The 22,649-nt window shown below is 31.4% G+C and overlaps 1 protein-coding gene across 1 annotated transcript; it reads left to right on the top strand.

Moving 5' to 3' along the window:
• The first annotated feature begins 10,374 nt into the window (after positions 1–10,374).
• On the top strand, positions 10,375–11,810 carry LOC108484042 (GDSL esterase/lipase At2g42990-like). The gene is made up of 3 exons (XM_017787662.2): positions 10,375–10,773; positions 10,866–11,355; positions 11,436–11,810. Exons 1-3 carry the CDS (start codon positions 10,405–10,407, stop codon positions 11,627–11,629), a joined length of 1,053 nt encoding a protein of 350 aa, XP_017643151.1. The 5' UTR covers positions 10,375–10,404; the 3' UTR covers positions 11,630–11,810.
• The last annotated feature ends 10,839 nt before the right edge of the window (positions 11,811–22,649 follow it).

Raw genomic sequence — 22,649 nt, forward strand, 5'->3', positions numbered from 1 at the left:
CAAATATCAAATACAATACACCGAGTTAAGCGGGCCAAAGCACACGCTCCCTTATAGTGCCTCAAATAACCCAATGAGTGGATACTCATGCTCAACACTCCCTTATCTACTCTAAATAAATCAGTCCACCTAGAGCCTTATACTCACAATGTCACAAATAAAGGTGAGTACTCACAAATCTTATGGCATGCCAACTATATCCAATGAATCCGCCATGCATGTTGCCAATATATTCAATCAAACATAGCATTTAAATCAGTCATTATTATGCTCAATTTGTGTGACAAGATGCTTATGTGTAACATGTAACATAGCCATTTAACATCCCAATTTAATCAAGTATTTAATTTTCCATTTTCCAATATTCAATTACCAATTGTAACACTATTATATCATGACCAAAAACTCCAATAAATATATTTTAATTATCCTCATAATTAACCTAATCAAATTGTACAACACCACCCAAAAGCTCACTTACCATTATTCTTTAAAAATTTAATTCTTGCACATTTAATATTAATCTTGCGAAAATCAACCAATCAACCATAATTAATCAATTGAAATAATCAATTAAGCTACTAATTCCCTTAGAAACACTCACCACCCAATTTTCCTTACCACAATCAAGTGATCGATCAAGCAAATCCAAGCTTCAATTTCGGTTAACTCGGTCCTCTTCAAGATTTAGATCTTCAATAGAGATAAAGTAGACATGACCACCTTTCTAATGCTATAATAAACACGAATTTTAATTAACTATACCAATCGAAATACTCTCACAAAGGTACCTTACTAGATTTGTAACATCAAGTCGAAAACTCGATTCCTCACAAAATCTATCTATCCAACCCTCCTAAACACTTTCAATTAACAATACTAGACCAAATACACTTATACTAAGCATCAATTTCATCTTTAAATCAATTTCACAAAATTCTGGAAAATCGGTTCATGAAGATGATGAAATTCAGATTTCTTTAAATTACCTCAAAAATCATGTTTAATATTGATAAATAGGATCAAAAACCTTTTAATAGATCCATTTTGAGTTGGAACATCCATTGATTTGTGGATTTCCTCTAAAAATTCAAGATCTACCATTAAAGAACCATGTGTTCTTGGAAGAAGATGACATTGATAAAAATCCTTTAGTTGACTCTCAAATCATGTAAAAATGTTTCTAATCATCATAAAAATAGGTTTAGGATTGAATATTACCTTTGATTCACTCTAATTTGTTGATTAAAAATCTTGATTCAAGAAACTTGATAAATTTTGAGAATATCTTTAGCTACTTTTGAGAATAATTTCGGGTAAATTGAGAGAGTATTTTGAGGAGGAAATTGGTTGGATCTATTCTCTGATGATAGACTTTAAAATCATACAAAGAAAACGAATTTTAAAGCTCTAAAATATGTGAAAAGTGGGCTAGAGACATTAGCTTTAAAATTGAAACCACCCGCCAGAAATTTAAAAATTGGGAAATTTGTCTAATGTTCACTCCTAGAGGTGAGCATGGACCGGGCCGGGCCCAACTAAAAATTGAAGCCCGTTTGCTAGGCCTGGGCTCGACCCGGCCTAAAAAATGAGCCTAAAATTTTAACCAATCTTGACCTGGATAAAAATGCTAAAACCCGGGCTTGACCCGGCCCTCCCATATTAATTTTTATATTATTTTTATACAATTTAAAATATATATAATATATCAAAAATACTAAAAGCATCAAAATAAATATTTCCTAACAAATTGAAAATAAATTTCAAAAAACATGTATACTTAAATAACACTAAGATAGATGCAACTTAACAAGTAAATGTCTCTAAAATAATAACAAAATTAACAAATGTTTTAAAATAATAACAAAATTAACAATAAAATAAGTTTATACAAATCCAAACAATAACAACAAAATAGTAGCAACATAATAGTAAAATTGTAGCAAAATAGGAGAAAATAACAAGAAAATAATATTAAAAAAATCAAAATTTTTTTGTCCTTTAGTGAATTCGGGCTTGGCCAAGCCAAAAATGTCTTACTCGAGGCCCGACCCATTTTTAAACGGGCCTTATTTTTTTGTCCAAGCCCATTTTTCAGGCCTATATTTTGTTCAAATCCTCTCACATTTCGGGCGAGCCTTCGGGCCGAGCCGGGTGGCCCGACCCATGCTCACCTCTAGTCACTCCCACATTTCCCTTAATTTACCATTTAATTATTTCCATCCAAAATTCCAAATTTTATGGTTTATTTGCCATATAAATACTCTAAATTTTCCATTGTTTTACAATTAAATCCTATTTAATTAATATTTAAATTTTACTCAAATTATTCCCAATAAAAATTATTTTAAAATTCTTTTTCAACCCAAATTGATTTTTTTACTGATAATTATTTAAAATCTTTAAAATTAATTTTTTGAAAATGTTATTTATTTATTTTTAATTTTTAGATTATTGTTTAATTGATTTTAGATTAAATTAACGTCCTAAATTAAATTAAAAATTACTAGAAACCCTATAAATTTCTAATTTTACACTTGAAACCCCAAAAAAAACTGAAACTACTAGACCCGGTTTATGAATATTACACGAGTACCCGGACATAATACATGTTCATCCGATATTAGTAGATCTTGAACCGGAAGAGTTGTTTGTGGGGTCAAAGATTCATGAGCAAAGACAAGTGTGGTAATGTGCCATCAAACGCTATAGTATGAAGGTGTCTATCGGCTACAGGGTCGTTGACTCTAAATTGACAATCTATGTTGGTCAATGTTGGAAGTTGGCAGAAGGGTGCAAGTGGCGAGTACGACCTACATTTATACAAAGGTCTCAGTAGTTAGAGATGTGGAAATATGTTAGGCCTCATACATGCACTTTTGCACGTATGATGCAAGACCACCGCAAGCTTGATTCAAAAACCCTTTGCAGCTGCATATTGGCAATGGTTAAAGACATACCCACAATTCTTATATCGGTGCTGATTATCGAAATGTAAGAACTGTTCCAGTACCAAGTTTTATACCGGAAGGCATGGTTGGCTAAACAAATGACCATGGATCAGATGTACGGAAATTGAGATTCATCGTACAACGAACTCCAATAGCGGATTGTTGCAATGCAAAAGTACGTTTCAAGGACTGTTGTTGAGTAGCAAACGTTGCCTTATTATGACTAGGACAACCAACTACATCTAGGGAAAAGAAGTTTTCACCATATGTTTTAGACATTCAATCTATGTATTCGGGCCTTTTCCTACTGTAAGCCGCTTGTGCAAGTAGATAAGACCTGGCTGTACGAGAAATATATACAGATTCTTCTCATTACAGTTACACAATACGAGAATTAGAACTTGCTATTGATAGCGTTTTCCATTGTTGAGGAAGAGAACATGGAGTCGTAGAAATTTTTCCTGGAGAACTTCCAGAGGTATGTTGTCACTCCAGAAAACATTTGCATCATTTCTAATAGATCAAAGAGGTTAATTTCTGTAATTAGGCATTCGGGTGTTCTGTGGAGATCTATCTACTGCATTAAGCACATTGCGGTGAACTTCCATAAGGAATTCAAAAATATGAAATATCTGTCTAATTTTTTTCCATATGTTTAGAGTTTGTGAAATGACACATAACATGTTGTAACGGTCCAAGGTACGAACCAGAACCACATCAGTTCAGACGGAGACTGGCTGACCTCAAAGCTGATATACAAGGTTAAACAAATACTACATTACAGGAGTGTTTTGAAAGTATGGAGCCTTGGAAATGTGCTCAAAGTTTTGCTGGCGATTTGCGATAATGCCATATGACCATCAACCTGGCAGAGGTCGTTAACATGGTTTTGAAGTATATACAACATTTCCCAATTGCATATGTATTCCTAGCTACTTTCTACATAATGAAATATTAATACCGAGAATGGGGCTTAAAAAAGTAAATCAGATGAATGAGGGGTTCGTGTATGTCGAGGCGGTTAGGAAGGCAATGGCAGTCAATAGTGAATAGTGAGGATCATGAATATTGAATTATATTATCGACATTTTAAAACTTTTCGGGTGATAGAGACTGTCGGTTGTCGTCTGGGTAGAGATTGTCGGTTGTCTATGGGTATCCTGCCTAGGTCATAAAGAGTTGATCTCCTAAACAAGTGATGCAATTGTGGGAAATTCCTAACACTTTATTATCTGTGTGCGCGCGTCATTGCAGCATTAGTGATGGTTTACTCAGGAGAGGTGTAGTATTAGGGTGAAAATGGGCTAAATATGTTAAACATCATTAGTGAGCTCAGTTGTTGATAGGAGCTACAATCGCCTATCTCTGGTGTATTGCAACTTGAGTACTTAAGGGCAAAACTATAACCCCCTATCTTCAGATGATAGAAACTATCATTCGAGTGTGTGTATGACAATGAAAGTGCCGGCTTGGGTAGTAGAGGAAGAGGAGACAGCTAACGAGGACGACTTTGTAGAGGACCTCGTCGTTCCATATGTGGAGGGACTACCATCAATTGGCTACCATATAAGTAAAGCAACCCATTCTGCATGTACCATTGCTAATAATCCCTCAATGAAGTGAAATCAGGAAAACATGATTCCAAATAAGGTCTTCTCTCCAACCAGACATTCCACAACACAATATATGGTTCATACTCTAATGCCCAATTCTTTGTATGTTTCCCCTTCTTGTCAATTTCGTGGGCATCTTTGCCAAATTGTATAGGAATGTTTGAAATATGTTGATGACACTCGAATTGATGAAGCACCCGATCCTCGATGTACCACTCCACCATTTGAAAATTTATCACGGGTGCATTAACACGCCACGCGATTACATTGGCTCTAACTAACAAAGGAATGACCAAAGCAACGTCTGGTGCGATATATGGCATCTACACAAACTGCACAATTGAACACATGATTAAAATACTAATTACAACATAATTTAATAAATAAGCTAATTACATGACATTAATATTATTTAATTTTTTAAAAATAAATTACCCCATCCACGTCGTATGCCTCGATCATCTGTCAATATACAATGAATGTTTCCGTCTTCTTGATATTCAAAATATATCATCTAAAAATATAAACCAAATTTGTTAGAACATATTTTCATGAAAAAAATCTTGATCCAAGTTTAATTTTTTTTTTTAGCTATTCACAAGTGGGAACACATGTACTTGGGAACCCACTAATGTTAAAAATGACATCCTGTATAGCGCCCAAGATTGTAGTAGTATCAGGCAGCCACCTATGTTGACTATTCTGTGCTTTTTCCTCGACAAAGCTCATAATATAGCTTCACTAGTACTGCCGAACCTAGTTGTAGGAATGGGCACCTTGAAAATTAGTCAATAAGGGCAGGTACATCAAGTGAACTTTATTATTATTGGAATCTGACATAAGTACCCCTTATAAGCAATAGTATATAGGCCTGAGCAGCCTTTATCTTCTCCATCTCGGTCTTATAATCCAATAATATTTCAAAATTTGCCTTCAACCACAAGAGTTTTAAACCCGTAAATTTATGGTACCATCATTGGGAAAGGTCCAAGCAAGTCATAGCAGAGCATCACAAGATCTGCTATGTGGCTTGAATCGTTTACCACATCACCGTCCATGGGGAGTCCTAATTGCATTGCGACATCCTTAGAACATCTCTTACCGGTAAATGGATCGTCCTAGCTGTGTGAACCTCTGCAGTAATTAAAGAACGCATATTGATATCTGCACAATCAATTTAAATTTTGAATAATCGACTTAACAAATAAACAATATGAAAATCACAACAACTATTTTTTTTCAAAGCTCATTTTCATAATTAACAAAAATCTAATTACTCAAACGAACATATAATGTTCACTTTTATTTCTTAAAAGATACAAATTATTATTAAAATAAAAAATACACTAGTTAAACCAATCTTAATATTACTTTCAACACAAATCTATCTTAATGCAAAATTCTAACATTTCTACTAAAATAAATATGCACTACCAATCTTATCTTAAAAAAAAAATACACTACAAATAAAATAAGCATACATACGCTACAAATTGTCATACACCATTCTATTTTTTTAAATATAATATTACAAATATCTAAATTAACACAATTTTAATTTTTTCTAAGTTAACATATTATTACAGGAAAAATTAAACTTTTAATACAATTCTAAACTATTAATAATAATTATATTATTAGAAAAAAAAATACATACTTGTTCTTTTGGGAGACCTTCGGTTGTGGAGAGGGAGGGAGGACCATCCAAGTATTTGTAATTAAAAAAAAAAAATCAAAGATGCAAAATAATTAGTACTAACCTTTTAACACAAATATCATACATTTATGCTAAACATCTACTGAAATAACTAATTATACTAAAAATTAAAACATACTTTTATTTTGATTTTCGGGGATAATAAGTACTAACTTTTAACAAAATAACATACTTTAATAATACTAAACTATTATTAAAATAACAAATTGTACTAAAAAAAATTAAAACAAAGTATACCTTCGGTGGGGGAAGGGGGGACCTTGAGCAACTTCCAATTTTTTCTTCCTTCAGATGCGTGGGGGGTTGGGAGACCGAACCAACCCGCTTTTATAATAATAAAATAATATTTATATAATTTTTAAATCAAAAATTGAAAAAATACTAATATAAATTTTATTAGTATTGAAATTTAAACCGTAATTGATAGGTCACATCGGTGGCAAATCGTCAGGTCGGTGTTGCTGAGCTGTTAGACGATACTAATTTGATGGTCTGTCACCAATTGATCGGGTGGCATCAAATATATATATATATATATATATATATATATATATATATATATATTTAAAAGTGAGATCATCGATAACAAGGAGACGGGTGTCGCCGATTGATCGACATCATCGGTTTTACACTGTAGACTTTGTTTAGATTGGTAAATATTAGGGCCATTATACTTTTTCAGTTTTTATTTAATTATTTTATATTATTTGGATAAAAAACTCTAAAATAAAAAATTAAAATGTTGTTTTTCATTAAAATGTTTGTAAAAGTGAAAATGATAAAAAAGTTTGAACTTTAAAATAATTCATTCTCATCTAAATTCATATAAATGTAAAAATATTATATTTTTTATCAATTTTTAAATATTAAATATGATATCCTAATTTGAATCAATATAAATGTAATTTTTATTCTAGTTCTTATATTTCTGTTATTAAAAAAAGTTAAAAACAACATGCTTCAAAAATTGGAAACAATAAACATATTTTCATTGTTTTTATTTTATTAAACATGAGTCGAATCCTATTGAACAAAATAAAACATGGGTCGAATCCATATAAATCTTTTCATTTCTCATATTTCTAAAGTTTGTTTTCAATTTTTGAAACTGTAAATTGAGTCTTAGCTCAATTGGTATTGATATTGTTGCCATTGCAAGCGGATGTGAATTTGAGTGAGCTAAAACCCATTATCCTCCTATTTATAGGTTGAGGAGAGATTATGAGTAGTTCTAGGTATTGTATCAGTCAAAAAGAACAAATATGATCATTCAAAAAAAATAGAAAAAGAAAACTGTATTTTGAAAATGAAAAATAAAAATATTGTTTTTATTTTTCAATTTTTTGTTTTATTTCTTTTGTTTGTACAAAACATGTTTGGCTAATTGAAAACAATACTTTTATTTTGGCTAAAGAGTATATAACTCCTTGAATTTTGGCGAAAAAATCAATTAAACCTCTATACGAAAACACATTCAATCAAATATCCCTCAAACTCTCAAATTGTATGAATTAGATCCTTTGAGCAACATTTTTCATCTTTCTCTATTATTTTTTTCCCGTCTTTAATCGTTACAAAGATAACATGGCACTCCATGCCAATTATAGTTTTTGAGCACAAATAAAGAAAATTAAAACATAATAAATTAAAAAATTAATCTTTTAATAGAATGAATCTGGCAACTATTTTAGACTTATTTTTAAAATTTATAAAATAAATTAATTTTAAAAATTATAAATTTGTAAAACGTTATTAAATTTGTTGGGGATCGACCTTTATAAATAACGAAATAGTAAAAGTGGAGAAGAACGAATACAAATATTTTATGTGAAAAATCCTCAAATAGGAAAAAACCATGGGCAAAGGAGGAATCAACTTTTCACTAAATGAGTAAACAAACAAGATTCTTAACTCAGAAATTAAAATTAATGAAAATAAAATTTATTTATATATTTATTTTTATATAATCTAAAGGTATCAATAGAATTAAATCATTGATATACATATCATATTTTTAAAGAAAATTAATTGTAATATTTTTATAAATTTGAATAATATTTTAAAATTTTTAATTATTTGTCCAAATTTATTCCAGTGAAAAACTTAAATAAATTTTTAGATTTATTTTTATATTTTTACTGATATGGAGCACCATGTCAGTACAGTTAAAATAACTTTGGTCAAATAACTTAATTAATATAATTTGAGAATTTAAAGACTTAGAAGAACTTAATTAATTCTTTTTTACCAAAGTTTAGAAGCTAATTAATACCTTTCATTTTTAAAACATGTTTTCATTATGTTATATTTTTCATACTTTAATTTATTTTTAATGATTTTATGTGAGGTTTATAATTTATATTTAAGTAACCCTAAACCCTTGCGCCAGGGAAATGCATGTTAAACTACTTTAAGAGGAAACACGTGATCCAATTTCTGTCTCTTTCATTCTCTGGAAATCTGCACCCAATTTTTTTGGCTGCTATTTCCTTTTTACTTTAACTCATAAATGGGTATTTAAATTGACATAAAATATTTTTTTAATATTTTTCTATATATTATAAGATATTTGTTAACCTCTCACGTGTTTGTAGAGTCTAAAAAATTTATCGATAATGTACCAAATATATTCTCTTAAAGTATACTCTCTTTTTGGGTACTTAATTTTTTTATTACAATTAGTACCTAAACTATAATTTTTCTCAAATTAGTGCTTTCATTAGTGCAACTATTAGTCAAACCATAAGTCTATTTTAAAAAAGTTTAACATATAAATTGGTACCTATTAAGGGTAAGTTTGGATGGGTGGTGGGCTGCGGTGCGTTTAGCTTACTTTTTGTCTCATGCTACAGTGTCGCTATAATATCTAATTTTATCGTCACCATTGTTTTTACATTAACCACATGTGAACGCACTATCCATCCAAACTCAACCCAAGTCTATTTAATAAAAGATAATCAATTAAAAATTGTCATGTGGCAAAAAAAAAGAAGAAGATAAATGGTATTATTTTCTCTTATATTCTACAAGAAAAATATTTAGGTACCAAAATGAAAAAAATGGCATAGCTTAGGTATCGTTTTGTAGGTTAAGCTTTTTTTTTATATATATAAATAGACTTAATGGTTTAACTAATGGAGGTACCAACTTGAAAAAAAAAGTAGTTTTGATATTATTTGTAACAAAAAAATTTGAAGTACCAAGGTAAAAAAAATGGTATAGTTTAAGTACCAATTTACAAGTTAAGCCTTTTCTTTTCGTATAATGAAAGTATCTTAATGTTCGTTTTACAATATGTGAAGATTAATCTTTTTTATACTTGTCATAATTTATCTAGGCTATATATTTAAACACTTGATTGTGTTGGTATTACGAGTCAATCAGACACTAACTTGGTTGAGTAATGAAAAAAATATTATACTTCATAAAGTAAATTGTATTATTTTGAGGGCATTTTATCATTTTACATCTTCAACATAGAAAAAGATACACACACAATAAGAAGTCATAATGACTTATTTGGCCTTCTAACTTTACAAAAAAATTAATTTTAGCCCTTCATTATAATTTTCACCTTTTAGCCCTTAAACTTGTGTTTTTTATTATCAAATCAATCTAAAATGGATGGAAAAGTTAATAATTTTAACTTTGCTAACATGGATTGCCACGTGGATAACATGTCAACATTTAATTATTTTTAATTTTTAAAAATTTAAAAATATATAAAAATTATTTTTAAAAATTATAAAAATATTTTTTTAATTTTAAAATTAATTAAATGTTAACTTGTCATTCACGTGCATAACAAAAGTAATGTTAATAAAAATAAATTTTTCTATTAATTTTAGAGTGATTTGATAAAATTTATAAATTTATAAAATTAAATAGAGAGTTAAAAGTAAATTTTTTTGAGTTAGTGTGAAAAAAAATCATTAGGCAACCTTACTTTTCACATTTGTGTTTATCATTCAACAAAACCCCATTTATTATTTGATTCAATATTTTATTAATATATTTATTTTATAGTTTTAATTTTTCAGCCTAGCACAATAATTTATAAATGTATCTATAAATGCTTGTAGCTTGCAGCTTGCTCCATGCTCACCGGGATTATCGAAGTCGCATGGCATCATCCATTATCATTCCCTGGATTTTCTACATTCAAATCTTAACCATCAGTTCTAAAGCTATAGATGCAGTGCCTGCTATAATCGTCTTCGGAGATTCATCTATTGATACGGGTAATAACAATTACCTCCCAACATTTGCCAAGTGCAATTTCGAGCCTTATGGCCGTGATTTTCCCGGTGGCACCCCCACCGGTCGTTTCTGCAATGGCCGGCTTCCTCCAGATTTCGTATCCGAGGGCTTAGGGCTCAAATCTATCGTCCCGGCTTACTTGGACCCTACCTTTAACATCTCTGACTTCGCCACTGGTGTTTGCTTTGGTTCTTCAGGAACTGGCTACGACAACTCTACAGCTGCTATACTGGTAATTCAATGAACTTATATGCCATTAAAAAAAAACACAAACTTATATGTCATTAAACGCTTTAACCCTTTGACTGACTATGTATTTGACAGAAAGTGTTTACTTTATGGAAAGAAGTGGAATTCTTCAAGGATTACCAAACCAAACTACGAGCCTATCTTGGTGATGAAAAGGCGAATGAGGTAATCTCCGAGGCCTTATATATCATAAGCGTAGGGACCAATGATTTCCTCATAAACTACTATAACTTTCCTCAAAGGAGGACCCAATTCACCATTCCAAAATACGAGGATTTCCTCATCGGCAATGCTGAGGATTTCATTAGGAAAATTTACAGTCTGGGAGCTCGGAAGTTGTCCCTGACGGGACTCCCACCGATGGGGTGTTTGCCACTGCAAAGAACGTTGAACCGAAAAAACCCTCATAGCTGCTCGGAGGAACGCAATAAAGTTGCTTTCGAGTTCAATGAAAAGTTAAAAGCTTCGGTGGTAAAGCTGATGATCGAACTTCCAGGATTAAAAGTGTTGTACGTAGATGTTTATGAGTTCCTTTCGCGGTTGATCACACGACCCTCCAGATACGGTAAGTTTTTAATGGACACACATTTGAATATGTATGGTATAAGGTGGGATAAAGACTGAAGTTTGTTGGCTGAGTGACAGGATTTGAGGTTGCAGAAGCGGCATGTTGTGGAACAGGGCGGTTTGAGACGGGGGTACTGTGCAATCGCCTTACTCCACACACCTGTTTAGATGCAGACAAGTATGTATTTTGGGATGCCTTTCATCCCTCCGAAAGAGCAAACAAGATAATGTCAGATGAACTGCTTCCTTCCCTCAAACTAGCGTTTCTATGATCTCCTCCAATTATTCGGCAATGGCCAATTTCTTCCAACTCCAATACGCGAGGCATTGTATGGCAATAAATTGAGAGTGAATTTGTGTAGGTGACTCGTAAATTTTTAATTTTTAGTGAAAGCATGTGGGATTTTTATGTATTCCTTTATGAATAAAAATAAGTAATTTGACTGTCCATAATGGTACTATGATTTTCAACGACCAACTGCTAAATTCAGTGCATGATTAAGATTTAATGCTTCAAATAATTTTAATATTATTTGTTACGATTAATACTTTGAATTTTTTTTATTAGAATTAGTTTGGGAGTTCAACCTATATTTGTTAAGGTCCGAAATCTCTGCTCAAATTGTTTTCAATTGTCGATTGATCTGATAAATATACCAATCCATATTAACGTCCTTCACAAAGCAACAAAAAACAATCCATCATAGTCATAAGAAATCAACAAGTTGGTTGGTGAAATATGTAGAGTCATGCATGAAAAAGGGTAGTTCCTACGGTAAAAATAGGGTGCAAATAAAGCATAAATGGCGATGAGGAGAAGAGATTGGGGGTGCATCTGACCGGCCAACTTAGCCAATAGAAGGGAAGTATAGTGGAGGTGAAGTCATTTCATGCCTCTCTTCAATTTCCGAAGCCGTCCTCTGCTTAATCATGTGTGTAAATCTCGAGGGGTGAGCAGGTCAGTGATGTGGTCCTTGTGGCAGTCACTTTCGTTTTGGATTGCGAACTTTGTGTACAATTTTAAGGTACTTTAAAATGGGTGGTGCGTTTATTATAGTTAAAACCAATTATCACGATTAAATTAATTATTATACTTTAAAAATTTCATCCCACCACCGTCACTATCTATTCAAAAATCCCTTATTTATCTGAGTTCCTCCTCCCGACTTCACAAGGTGAGGTGAGGATTTGGACGTCAAACCACCGAAAAAAAAAAAATTTCTTATGGCTACTTCTTACTTCTTGGTAACATTTTAGCTTAATTATATGCTAATTAGTTTAAATAATATGGTCTAATTTAAAGGAAAAAAATTATTTTAATAATTTTAAATTATATCTATTTAATTAAATATTGATGGATATACTAAATTAAAAGTTAGTCATTATAAATTAATCCTCTTTACTTATTAAGTTTCAATACTTAATATACATATAAAAATTATAATTTTCATTATACAGGGTTTTTGTAATTAAACAAAGAGATTAAGAGGAGAAATTAATTTATCAAATGTTCATCATCAAATTTATTGATTAACTCTAATCCCGCATTAAATAATTTTTAAACTTATGAAAATTGTATTATTCAAAAGAGTAATTTTAGATTAAAATATTTTAAATAGGATGATTATAAATATATATGATTTTCTGAGTAAGAGAATCAATAACCCTTTCTAATAAGGGATTCAAACTAAACTTAAGATGAATGTCCACTTGAAATACGTTTGAAATTAGTGCATTATTTTTTATTTTATGATTAATGAAAGTAATAAATCTCATCACATTCAAAAACAATTCTCATGAAAAAATTAAATATCATGAGTTGATTATATATTTACACTATTGTTGACGTGAAAAAATATAATATTTGGTATTTGAGATGAATTTTTTAAAATGTGGTACTTAAATTTTCTTTGGGGTCTTATTTAGTACTTAAATTTAGCATTTTTTTAATTTGGTACCTAAATTTTTTAGGTTTAATTTGGCACCTAAACTTATTAAATGTTATACAAATTACACAAGACACTATGATATTAAAACAAATGTTATGCTACAAAATATTGTCAATATTAGAGTAAATTCATGTTAAAAATTAAGTATTGAACTTATAACCTTAATGAATTAATATTAAATAAGAAAAAAAAGGAGTTTTAAAACTCAAATTAAAAGGAATTCATTATTTTCAATTAATAAAATAATTAAAGTAATTAAACTTATAAAGTACAAAAAAATATCATATTATCTGTCACATCTCAATCATACATTAATTATTTTTGCTACCTCATAAAAAATAGCATCATTAGTATATTGGAGTAATTTGTAAAACGTTTCACAAGTTCAAGTATCAAATCAAACAAACAAACAAACAAACAAAAAAAGAATAGGTATCAAATTAGGAAAAAGAGTTAAGTTTAGGTATCAAATTGGACCCCAAAAAAGATTAAGTACCAACTTAAGAAAAAGTATCAAGTTTAGGTACCAGATTAGAAAAAAGTGTCAAGTTCGACTATCAAATTGGACAAAAAAATTTAAATACCAAATTAAAAAAATATTAAATTTAGATACTAAATGTTACATTAAAAAATTATTAAAGTCTAAAACCATGAAACCTTTTTGTTGGATTACATATCAGGTGGTGTCCCTCGATGACTTTCATGATGGCCGATATTTGTTATTAGGGTTAAATTAATTGATGCCTACATATCATAAATTGATTAAAGATAATGGTCATAATTTTATTTATTATTTTATTAATATTTTAAGTATTATGATTGGAATTGAGGACATATTATATTATGAGCATTTTAAGTATTTTACATAAATGGGATTAAAAGTTTTGTCCTCTCAAGTTGTAATTTTTTAAAAAATTTGATGTGTACGTGAATTTGTTAGTTACTAAAGTGATTAAATTAGAAAGTTTTATAGATTTCAATTAAATTATGCATGTGTAAGTTGTTAATATCTATGTAATTAGTTAAATGATTATGATGAAAAAGTAGATAGTTGACTTTCACTACTCATTAGAACTTGAATTTATCCAAAGGTGAAGTATTTATCTTATGAATAGTGAAAATTATGGTGACAAATTAATATTTTTGTTAGATACATTTGACTGTCCAAAGACAACATGTATATTTGATGAAAATTATTTACTTGTCCATTAAGGTTATTAGTATTTATTCAGATGGTATATTGTAGTATCTACCCAAAGGAGAACTAGTATATACTTGGATTGTTTGCATATATTAATCAATATTTGAGCATTTATGTATTGTTTTGCTTTTATGTATTATTTTGCAACTATTTCTATTCATTCATAAGCTTCATCTGTTCCTTTATTTAATAGGTTAAACTTCTCTGAATAGAGTGAACAAGTCAAGTTCCATTTAGGTGTTTTGGATTTTGACTTAGCACTATCAGAAGAAAAACTCGTTGCTATCACTAACTCAAGTAGTGAGGAAGATATGTTATAGCATAAACAATGGGAACGATCAAACAGGTTGAGCTTTGTATTTTTACGAATGACTATTGCCAACAATATTAAGGCCACCATTTCACAAACTGAAAGCACAAAAGCATATCTTATGCTTGTGGTAGAAAATTTTCATTCTTTGGATAAGTCACTCGGTACATTAATGGCACAACTCATCACCATGAAGTATGATAGGTTAAGGGGCATGCAAGAATGTATCATCGAGATGGCTAATATTGAAGCAAGGATAAAGACCTTGGGAATGATGGTGGATGACTCCTTTTTAGTATAGTTCATATTAAACTCTCTACGTCCAAATTATAGGCCATTCCAAATTAACTATAACACTATTAAAGATAAGTGAGATGTTAATGAATTGTCTAGTAAGCTCGTTCATGAGGAATCAAGATTAAAGAGTCAATAAAGTAATTCTATCAACCTTGTGGGTCAAAAAGCTAATGAAGGGCTTAACCAGTGAGATTAAGAAGAAGAAAAACTAATCTATGAATGTCCCTAATGGCGAGAAAAAAGAACGAATGGAAAATAAGTGTCACTTCTGTAAAGAAACTAAGACACTATTAGAAAGATTGCCAAAACGCAAAGCTTGGTTATGAAAGAAAAGTAATTTTTATGTTTCTGTATGTTTCGAATCAAGCTTAATTAAAATTCCTAATAATACTTGGTGGTTTGAGTCCATTGCTACTACTCATGTATCCAACATGATGTAGGGATTCCTTTCAATCCAAACCACATATCGAACTAAAGATTTCCTATATATAGGGAACCATGAAGGCTTTGATTGAAGGCATCTAGACTTATCATTTGGTCTTGGATACTAGTTATCACTTAGACATATTTCAATTTATTTAAGAATAACATTGTTTTAGGTTCAGAAAACCTTATTGATGGTTTATATAATTTGAAACTTGATAATTTCTTTGTGGAATCCTTACTTGTTGATCATATTGTTAGAAAATTCCAATTTAGAAAACAATTTTCAGTCACAATGCAAGTTTAAAAAATTTAAAAACTGAGTTGGTTTGTGATATTTATAATAATAAACTTTTTCCTAAAAAGTACATGTGATTTGTGTGAGACGGATCCGAAACGTTCCTAACTTTCAACTGAACGAACTTCTCCACTATCCTCACACCCTGAATCGCGTCGAGTGTGGGCTTGAGCAACACAAACCAAACACAAGACAAGAAACAATTTAATTACTTTCAATAGGAAAGTAATTCTCTCAATAAAAACTGGTAAAAATTGTAATTCCAAGAAACTTTTGTATATGAAACTTTCGTATAACAACTTATGTTAATCGCTATACCAATGACATCTATTTATAGAGAGAAATATGTGAATCCTAGTTAAATCAGTATAACATCAATAATATTTATTTAATAGTGATAAGCCATAAAAATAACATGTTTTTAATCCCATTCTTGATGTGCTTTTGGATGATTTATTATGTAAATTAGTGAATTTGATGCTCCTAATACTTTAAATTCATGTTTCTATACTGAGGTGAACATTAGGGAGCGAAAGGAGCGAAAGATCCAAAATTGAGCAAAAAAAAGTTATTTCCAAGATCCACATAGCCTGGGCATTTCCACACGTGCTGGCCACACGCCTATGTGCCAGCCCGTGTCGATTTCGCACCCTGTTTCCCAAACACGTGGAAAAATCTAATTTTTAGGTTTTCTGAACATTCTAAAGTCTATAAATACATATTAGAAGAATACACAAGGGAGGGAACACAAAGAAGAACGAAGAAAAGACTCGAAGAACGCCACCGGATTCATTTTAAAAGAGGATATCATTCTAGATTGAAGATCTCCATTCAATTTCTTTAGAAGTTTTATTGGGTTTCATCATGTCTTATTGTTATTCTAACTTTGAGATGATGTTATTCCAAATTATGAACTAAATTCCCTAGATTCCTAGGGAAAATGAAACCTATGATGGATCTTATTATTTGATTTCTAAATTATATGATAAATATTTGATTCTTGTTCTCAATTATGTACGCTTATTTCTTGTTTTAATATTTCTGAGATATTGATTCAAGTTTAATGTGCTTATTCCAGTGGAGCAAAAGTCTCTATTTAAGAGTAGATCAAGCATAATTAAGTGGAGTTGCATGCAATCCTAGAAATAGGACAACATAAATCTACCGGATTAGAGTCAAATCTAATAGGGGAATCCATAGATCGAGTTAATGCGACAATAAGGGTTTTAATTAGAAAGAGATTTCAATTAATCAACCTAGAGTCAGTTGTTCTTACTCTCAAAAGAGATATTAACATAATGTAGGGATTTTTACGGATCAAGGCACAAGTGAATAAATCGTTTAAATCAGATTCAAAATAATAGGTGAAGTCTAGGTGGATTCTCTCCTGGGTATTGTCTATCTCATTGGTTATATTCGTTTATTTTTCCAATTCATTCTTTGTTACGTTCTTAGAAATTAGTTTAGTTAATTTTAGATTAAAAATAATCATCCCATTTTATCAGCTAAATAATAGAAAAACAGTAATTACTAGTACTTTTAGTCCTCGTGGATACAATATTCCCTACTCACCATAGCTATACTATTGTTCAATAGGTGCGATTGCCTTTGTTGTAATTATAGTTAGTTTAGTGACAATCAAGTTTTTGGCACCATTGCCGGGGACTAAAATATCAAGAACACTCAATTTTTATTGCATTTTATTTTTATTTTTATTTTTAGTTTAATTCTTATTTTCTACTTTTTTTATTTGCTTCTGGCAGGTTCCTTTAGTTTATGACTAAAAGAAACTCGTTGGGACCACTATTACTTGACAATGAGATTGAAAGTACAGCTCGAATGTAACAGCCTATTTTTTAGTGAAATCGAAATAGTGGTTTCGGGATCAAAAATCCAACCCAAAAATATAATTTTTATTTTATTTTATTATATGGTCTATAATATGATAGACATGTCGTGTGAAAAATTTGATACGGATATTTTATCAATTAAGTGTTTATTTACGAGAAGGACTAAATAGCATAAAATGCGAAAGTTGAATTCTAGTAGCTATAAGGATTAAATAGCTATGGAATTCAAATCTAGATGTCCTTATGTGGTAATTAGACCATTAAGAAAAGTATGTAGATTTTCTTAGTGACTTATCCATAGAAATATAGAAAAAGGGTAAGGACTAAATTAGAAATAGTAAAATATTTAATTAATTAAAAGATAATAAAAAGAAATATCATCTTATTTTGTCATCTTCAACCTTAAAAATACATGGAAACCCTAGGAGAGAGAGAGGAAACTTTCAAAGCCTAATTGGGTAAGTTTTCTTGACCCGTTTTTAGTACTTTTGATATTTTTGAAATCGGGATAGCTTAATCTATCTATTTGAGGCATCATTTTGAAGAGTTATCAAATTATGGAAAATGAGTCATGGATGTACATGCTGAAAATTAGAAAATTATGGTAGAAAATGAGAGGTTGTTGATAGATAAACAACTTTTGCAAAGTGATTTTTGATGAAAATATGATTTAGGGACTAAAATGTAAAGTTATGAAATTTGATGAAAAATTCTAAATTTTTATGAATACATGTGCTGTAAATTTTGAAATGGGGCTTTGGTTAGGCTTGGAATAGGGAGTAAACTGCACAAGTTTCATTTTTTGAGCCTAGGGACGAAATTGGAATTTATGGAAAAAGTTATAGGCAAAATGGTAATTTTTCGTAGGACATAAATTGAGTCCATATGAGTATAAAAAATGCGAAATTGATGATTTAAGCTATTTATCTAAATCCAAACAACACAAATTTGAGGTTAGATCGAGGAAAAGAAAATATTTCAGATTAGTAGATTTAATACGCGAACAAGTGTCATGGTAAGTTCGTGTAACTTAATCGAGCATGTAATTATGTTAATTGAATGTTGTGTTTGTATATAACATAATTCATATTGATGTGCATTACTTGTATACTATAATGATAAATTGAATACATGCTTGTAATGGTGAAAAAAGGGTTAAGTCCCAATTGAATATTGAATTCCGATGAATATATGCGCTTTCTCGAAATGAATAAGGCCCTGCATTTGTTGCGGACGGGATTTAGCTCAGACGAGTAGCCCTATTGACCTTATTATATAAAGGATTTAGCCCAGACGGGTAATCTCGACACGATACCTCTCGAGTATACATTACGATTAGGTTTTAGCCTAGACTGGTAATCTTAATCGAGCTCTTTTGAGCATACGTTATATAAAAGATTTACCTTGGACTGGTAATCCTGTTATACGATATGTGGCTCGAGAGTGCGTTCCTTGATTAAATGCCCTAATGGGTACCCTTGAATAAGAAATTGACGGATTATTGAATCGTACACCTCGAGTGTACTACTTGAGTATCCATCGGAATTTCAATGGTTCAACGGACATAAAACTCTTGAGATGGTATGAGAATTATGAGATGAAATGATAATGTCTTGAAAGAATATTGTATGATGAGCTAATCTATGTTTACTTGATCGATATGAAGATTTTGGTGACTAACATGTTTGATTAAGTGCATGTGTTTAGGCAATTTTGCTAATGGATGGAAAACTTGTTATTATATACTTAGATTTAATAAACGAGATTGGTAAGTTTAGTTTCCGTTATACAAACTTACGAAGCATGTAATGCTTACTCCTTTAATTTTCCCCTGTCTTATAGTGCTCGGAAGCTCGTGAAGGTTGGAGATCATTGGAGCATCGTCACACTATCAACTAGTCATTTTTGGTATACTTCATTTTGGTATAATGGCATGTATAGAAAAACTTAACCATTAGTGGATTGATAATGATTTATTTGTAATCTAGCCATTGGAATGGCTAGCAATGGTTGTTTTGATATACTTGTAAGGTCATGCTATGGTAGCTACATATATGTTAGGTAGTGATCAAATGATGTTAATGCCTAAGTTAAATTAAGGTAAGTTATAAACACTTGTGCTTGAAATGATATACCTTGTTGAATGATGAAGTTTGTTAAATTTGAATGCTTCGAATGGTTGGTATTTGTTGTGTGTTTCAAGTGCAGGTCTTGGGTGAAATTTTGGGTGAGAAATGAAGCTAGAAATGGCTTTATTTTGTCTACATGGGCAGACACACGAGCGTATATCTAGACCGTATGTGACACACAGTCGAGTACATGGGCGTGTAGTCAGGCCGTATGTCCCCTGCACCATAATTTTGAGAAATAAAATGCTCAGAATTGAGCACATGGGTAGAGACACGGGCATGTATCTCAGCCGTGTGAGCCACACGGCCTAGAACACGGGCATATATCTTCGCAGTGTGAAACCTGCACCTAATTTCAAATTAAATTAATTAACCACACGGGCGTGTGGCATGGCCATGTGTGCAAGTGAGAAAGTTACATGGGGTCGAACACGGCCTCTAACACGGAGGTGTCCTAGGGTTACATGCGCGTGTCCCTTGGACCACACGGGTGTCTGAGCCCTGTACCTTAGAAAAATTTTGTACTTTCGTGAAAAATTCTTAGAAGTTCTGATTAAGTCCCGACTCGTTTCTAATTCTAGTATTGGGTCTTGAGGGTCCATTTAAGGGACATTATAAATATTCTCGGTTAATGAATAGTAACTTACATGAATTATCCGTAAATGTTTCTGAATATTCTAGTAATGCTCCGTAATCCTATTCCAGTGACGGATACAGGTTAGGGGTGTTACATCACAAAAATCATAGAGAAGCAGTGTCAACAGAGTATAGTAGAAGAGTAAGAGGAGGTTATTATTATCACTGAGGAGATGGTGATAATCAGAATAATCAGTTACCTCTTGTGGTTGCTGTGAATCCTGCAAATCCAAATCCTAATCTTCGTACTATGTACGACTATGCCAAGCCAACTCTAACTGGGGCTAAATCGAGTATTGTGAGACCCACTATTACTGCGAATAACTTCAAACTGAAGCCGAACACCATTCAGATGATACAACAATTTGTTCAGTTCGATGGTTTGCAAGACGAAGATCCAAATACTCATTTGGCTGACTTTCTGAAAGTATGTGAAACTTTCAAAATAAATGGTGTTTCTGACGATGTTATTTGCCTCTTGTTATTCCCTTTCTCATTGAAGAATAAAACTAAACAGTGGTTGAACTGCTTACCACGAGGTTTTATCACTACATGGGACCAAATGACCGAGAAATTCCTATTGAAGTACTTTCCACTGGCTAAAATAGTTGAGCTGAGGAATGATAGACCTTATATGATGCATGGGAGAGGTATAAAGATCTATTGAGAATGTGCCCTCACCATGGGTTACTTTTATGGCTATAGGTTCAAACCATCTACAACGGTTTGAATCCCTCAACTAGGTAGTTAATCAATGCAGCAGTCAGTGGTACCCTGAACAATAAGACACCTGAAGCGGCTTATGAATTTATAGAGGAGATGGCACTAAATAATTATCAGTGGCAAGTCATGTGGATAAAGCCTAATAGAGCAACTGGTGTTTTTAATATAGATGCAGTCACCATGTTATCAAATCAGGTAGAACAATTAAATAAGAAAATTGATGGTTTATGTGTTTTTACGAAGGTACATCCGGTAATGCAATGCGATACAAATGGAGGAAGAACAAACAATCCAGAATATTTACCTTACAGTCCTAGCACAGAGAATGAGTAAATCAACTATATGGGTAATAATACTAGACCTCAGAATAATCCTTACAGTAACACTTATAATGCAGGTTGGAGGAACCATCTTAATTTTCTTAGGGTGGTTAAGGAAATCAAAGACGACAACCCCCTCTAGGCTTTCAACAACAACCTTACCAACAAGAGAAAAAGTCAAACCTTGAGGAGATATTGAAAAATTTTACTTTGGTGTCAGAAACCCGCTTCCAAAACACCAAAATAGCACTTGAAAATCAACAAGCATCGATTCAAGGGCTTGAGAACCAAATCGGTCAACTTGTGAAGTTGATTTCAGAACGACCACAAGATAGCTTGCTTAGTAATACCAAAAGTAACCCAAATGAGCAACTTCATACAATTATTGTGCGAGATGAAGAAGGGTTAGTTGAATCTAAACCAGAACCGAGTCAAGAAAGTGTGGTAAGTAAAAGTAAGTTAGAGGTAAGCCAGAATGAACAAAAACCAGTTGGTAAGAAATATAAACCTAGAGTTCCATATTTAAATGCAACGGAGAAAGACCACACTAATGAACAATTTGGTAAATTTCTTAAACCTTTAAAAAAATTGCATATTAACTTATTGTTTATTAAAGCTTTTCGCAGATGCCTAATTTTGTTAAATTTTAAAGGAGCTTTTGGCAAATAAATGGAAGTCAGATGATTCGTCGCATGTGGAGCTAAATGTAGTTTTCTCAGCCATATTACAAAATAAACTACCCAACAAATTGAAAGATCCAGAGAGTTTTACTATTCATTGTTTAATTGGTAGTTTACATGTTAATAATACTTTGGCTGATTTAGGGGCTAGTATTAATGCCATGCCCTATAAAATGTTTAAACAATTAGGTCTTGGGAAATACAAACAAACTAGGATGAGTATTCAATTAACAGATAGAACCATTAGATTTCCTAAGGTATTATTGAAGACATACTTGTAAAAATTGATAAATTCATATTCCTAGTTGATTTCATTATTTTAGACATGGATGAGGATAGCAACATACCTTTGATTTTAGGTCAGCCCTTTTTAGCAACTGCCAGAACTATTATTGATGTTGGTACATGTGAATTAATACTACGTGTACGTGATGGCACGATTACTCTCCAAGCTCGTGATTCTGCTAAGATATCCA

This window comes from Gossypium arboreum, chromosome 7 (assembly GCF_025698485.1).
Source record: "Gossypium arboreum isolate Shixiya-1 chromosome 7, ASM2569848v2, whole genome shotgun sequence".
NCBI lineage: Eukaryota > Viridiplantae > Streptophyta > Magnoliopsida > Malvales > Malvaceae > Gossypium > Gossypium arboreum.

What these genes read in the sequence shown, in the direction of transcription:
- LOC108484042 (XM_017787662.2), top strand. Translation starts at nt 10,405, where the DNA reads ATGGCATCATCCATTATCATTCCCTGGATTTTCTACATTCAAATCTTA. An exon ending in ACTCTACAGCTGCTATACTG is followed by an intron (nt 10,774 to 10,865) that starts GTAATTCAATGA and finishes TGTATTTGACAG; the next exon opens with AAAGTGTTTACTTTATGGAA. An exon ending in CACACGACCCTCCAGATACG is followed by an intron (nt 11,356 to 11,435) that starts GTAAGTTTTTAA and finishes GCTGAGTGACAG; the next exon opens with GATTTGAGGTTGCAGAAGCG.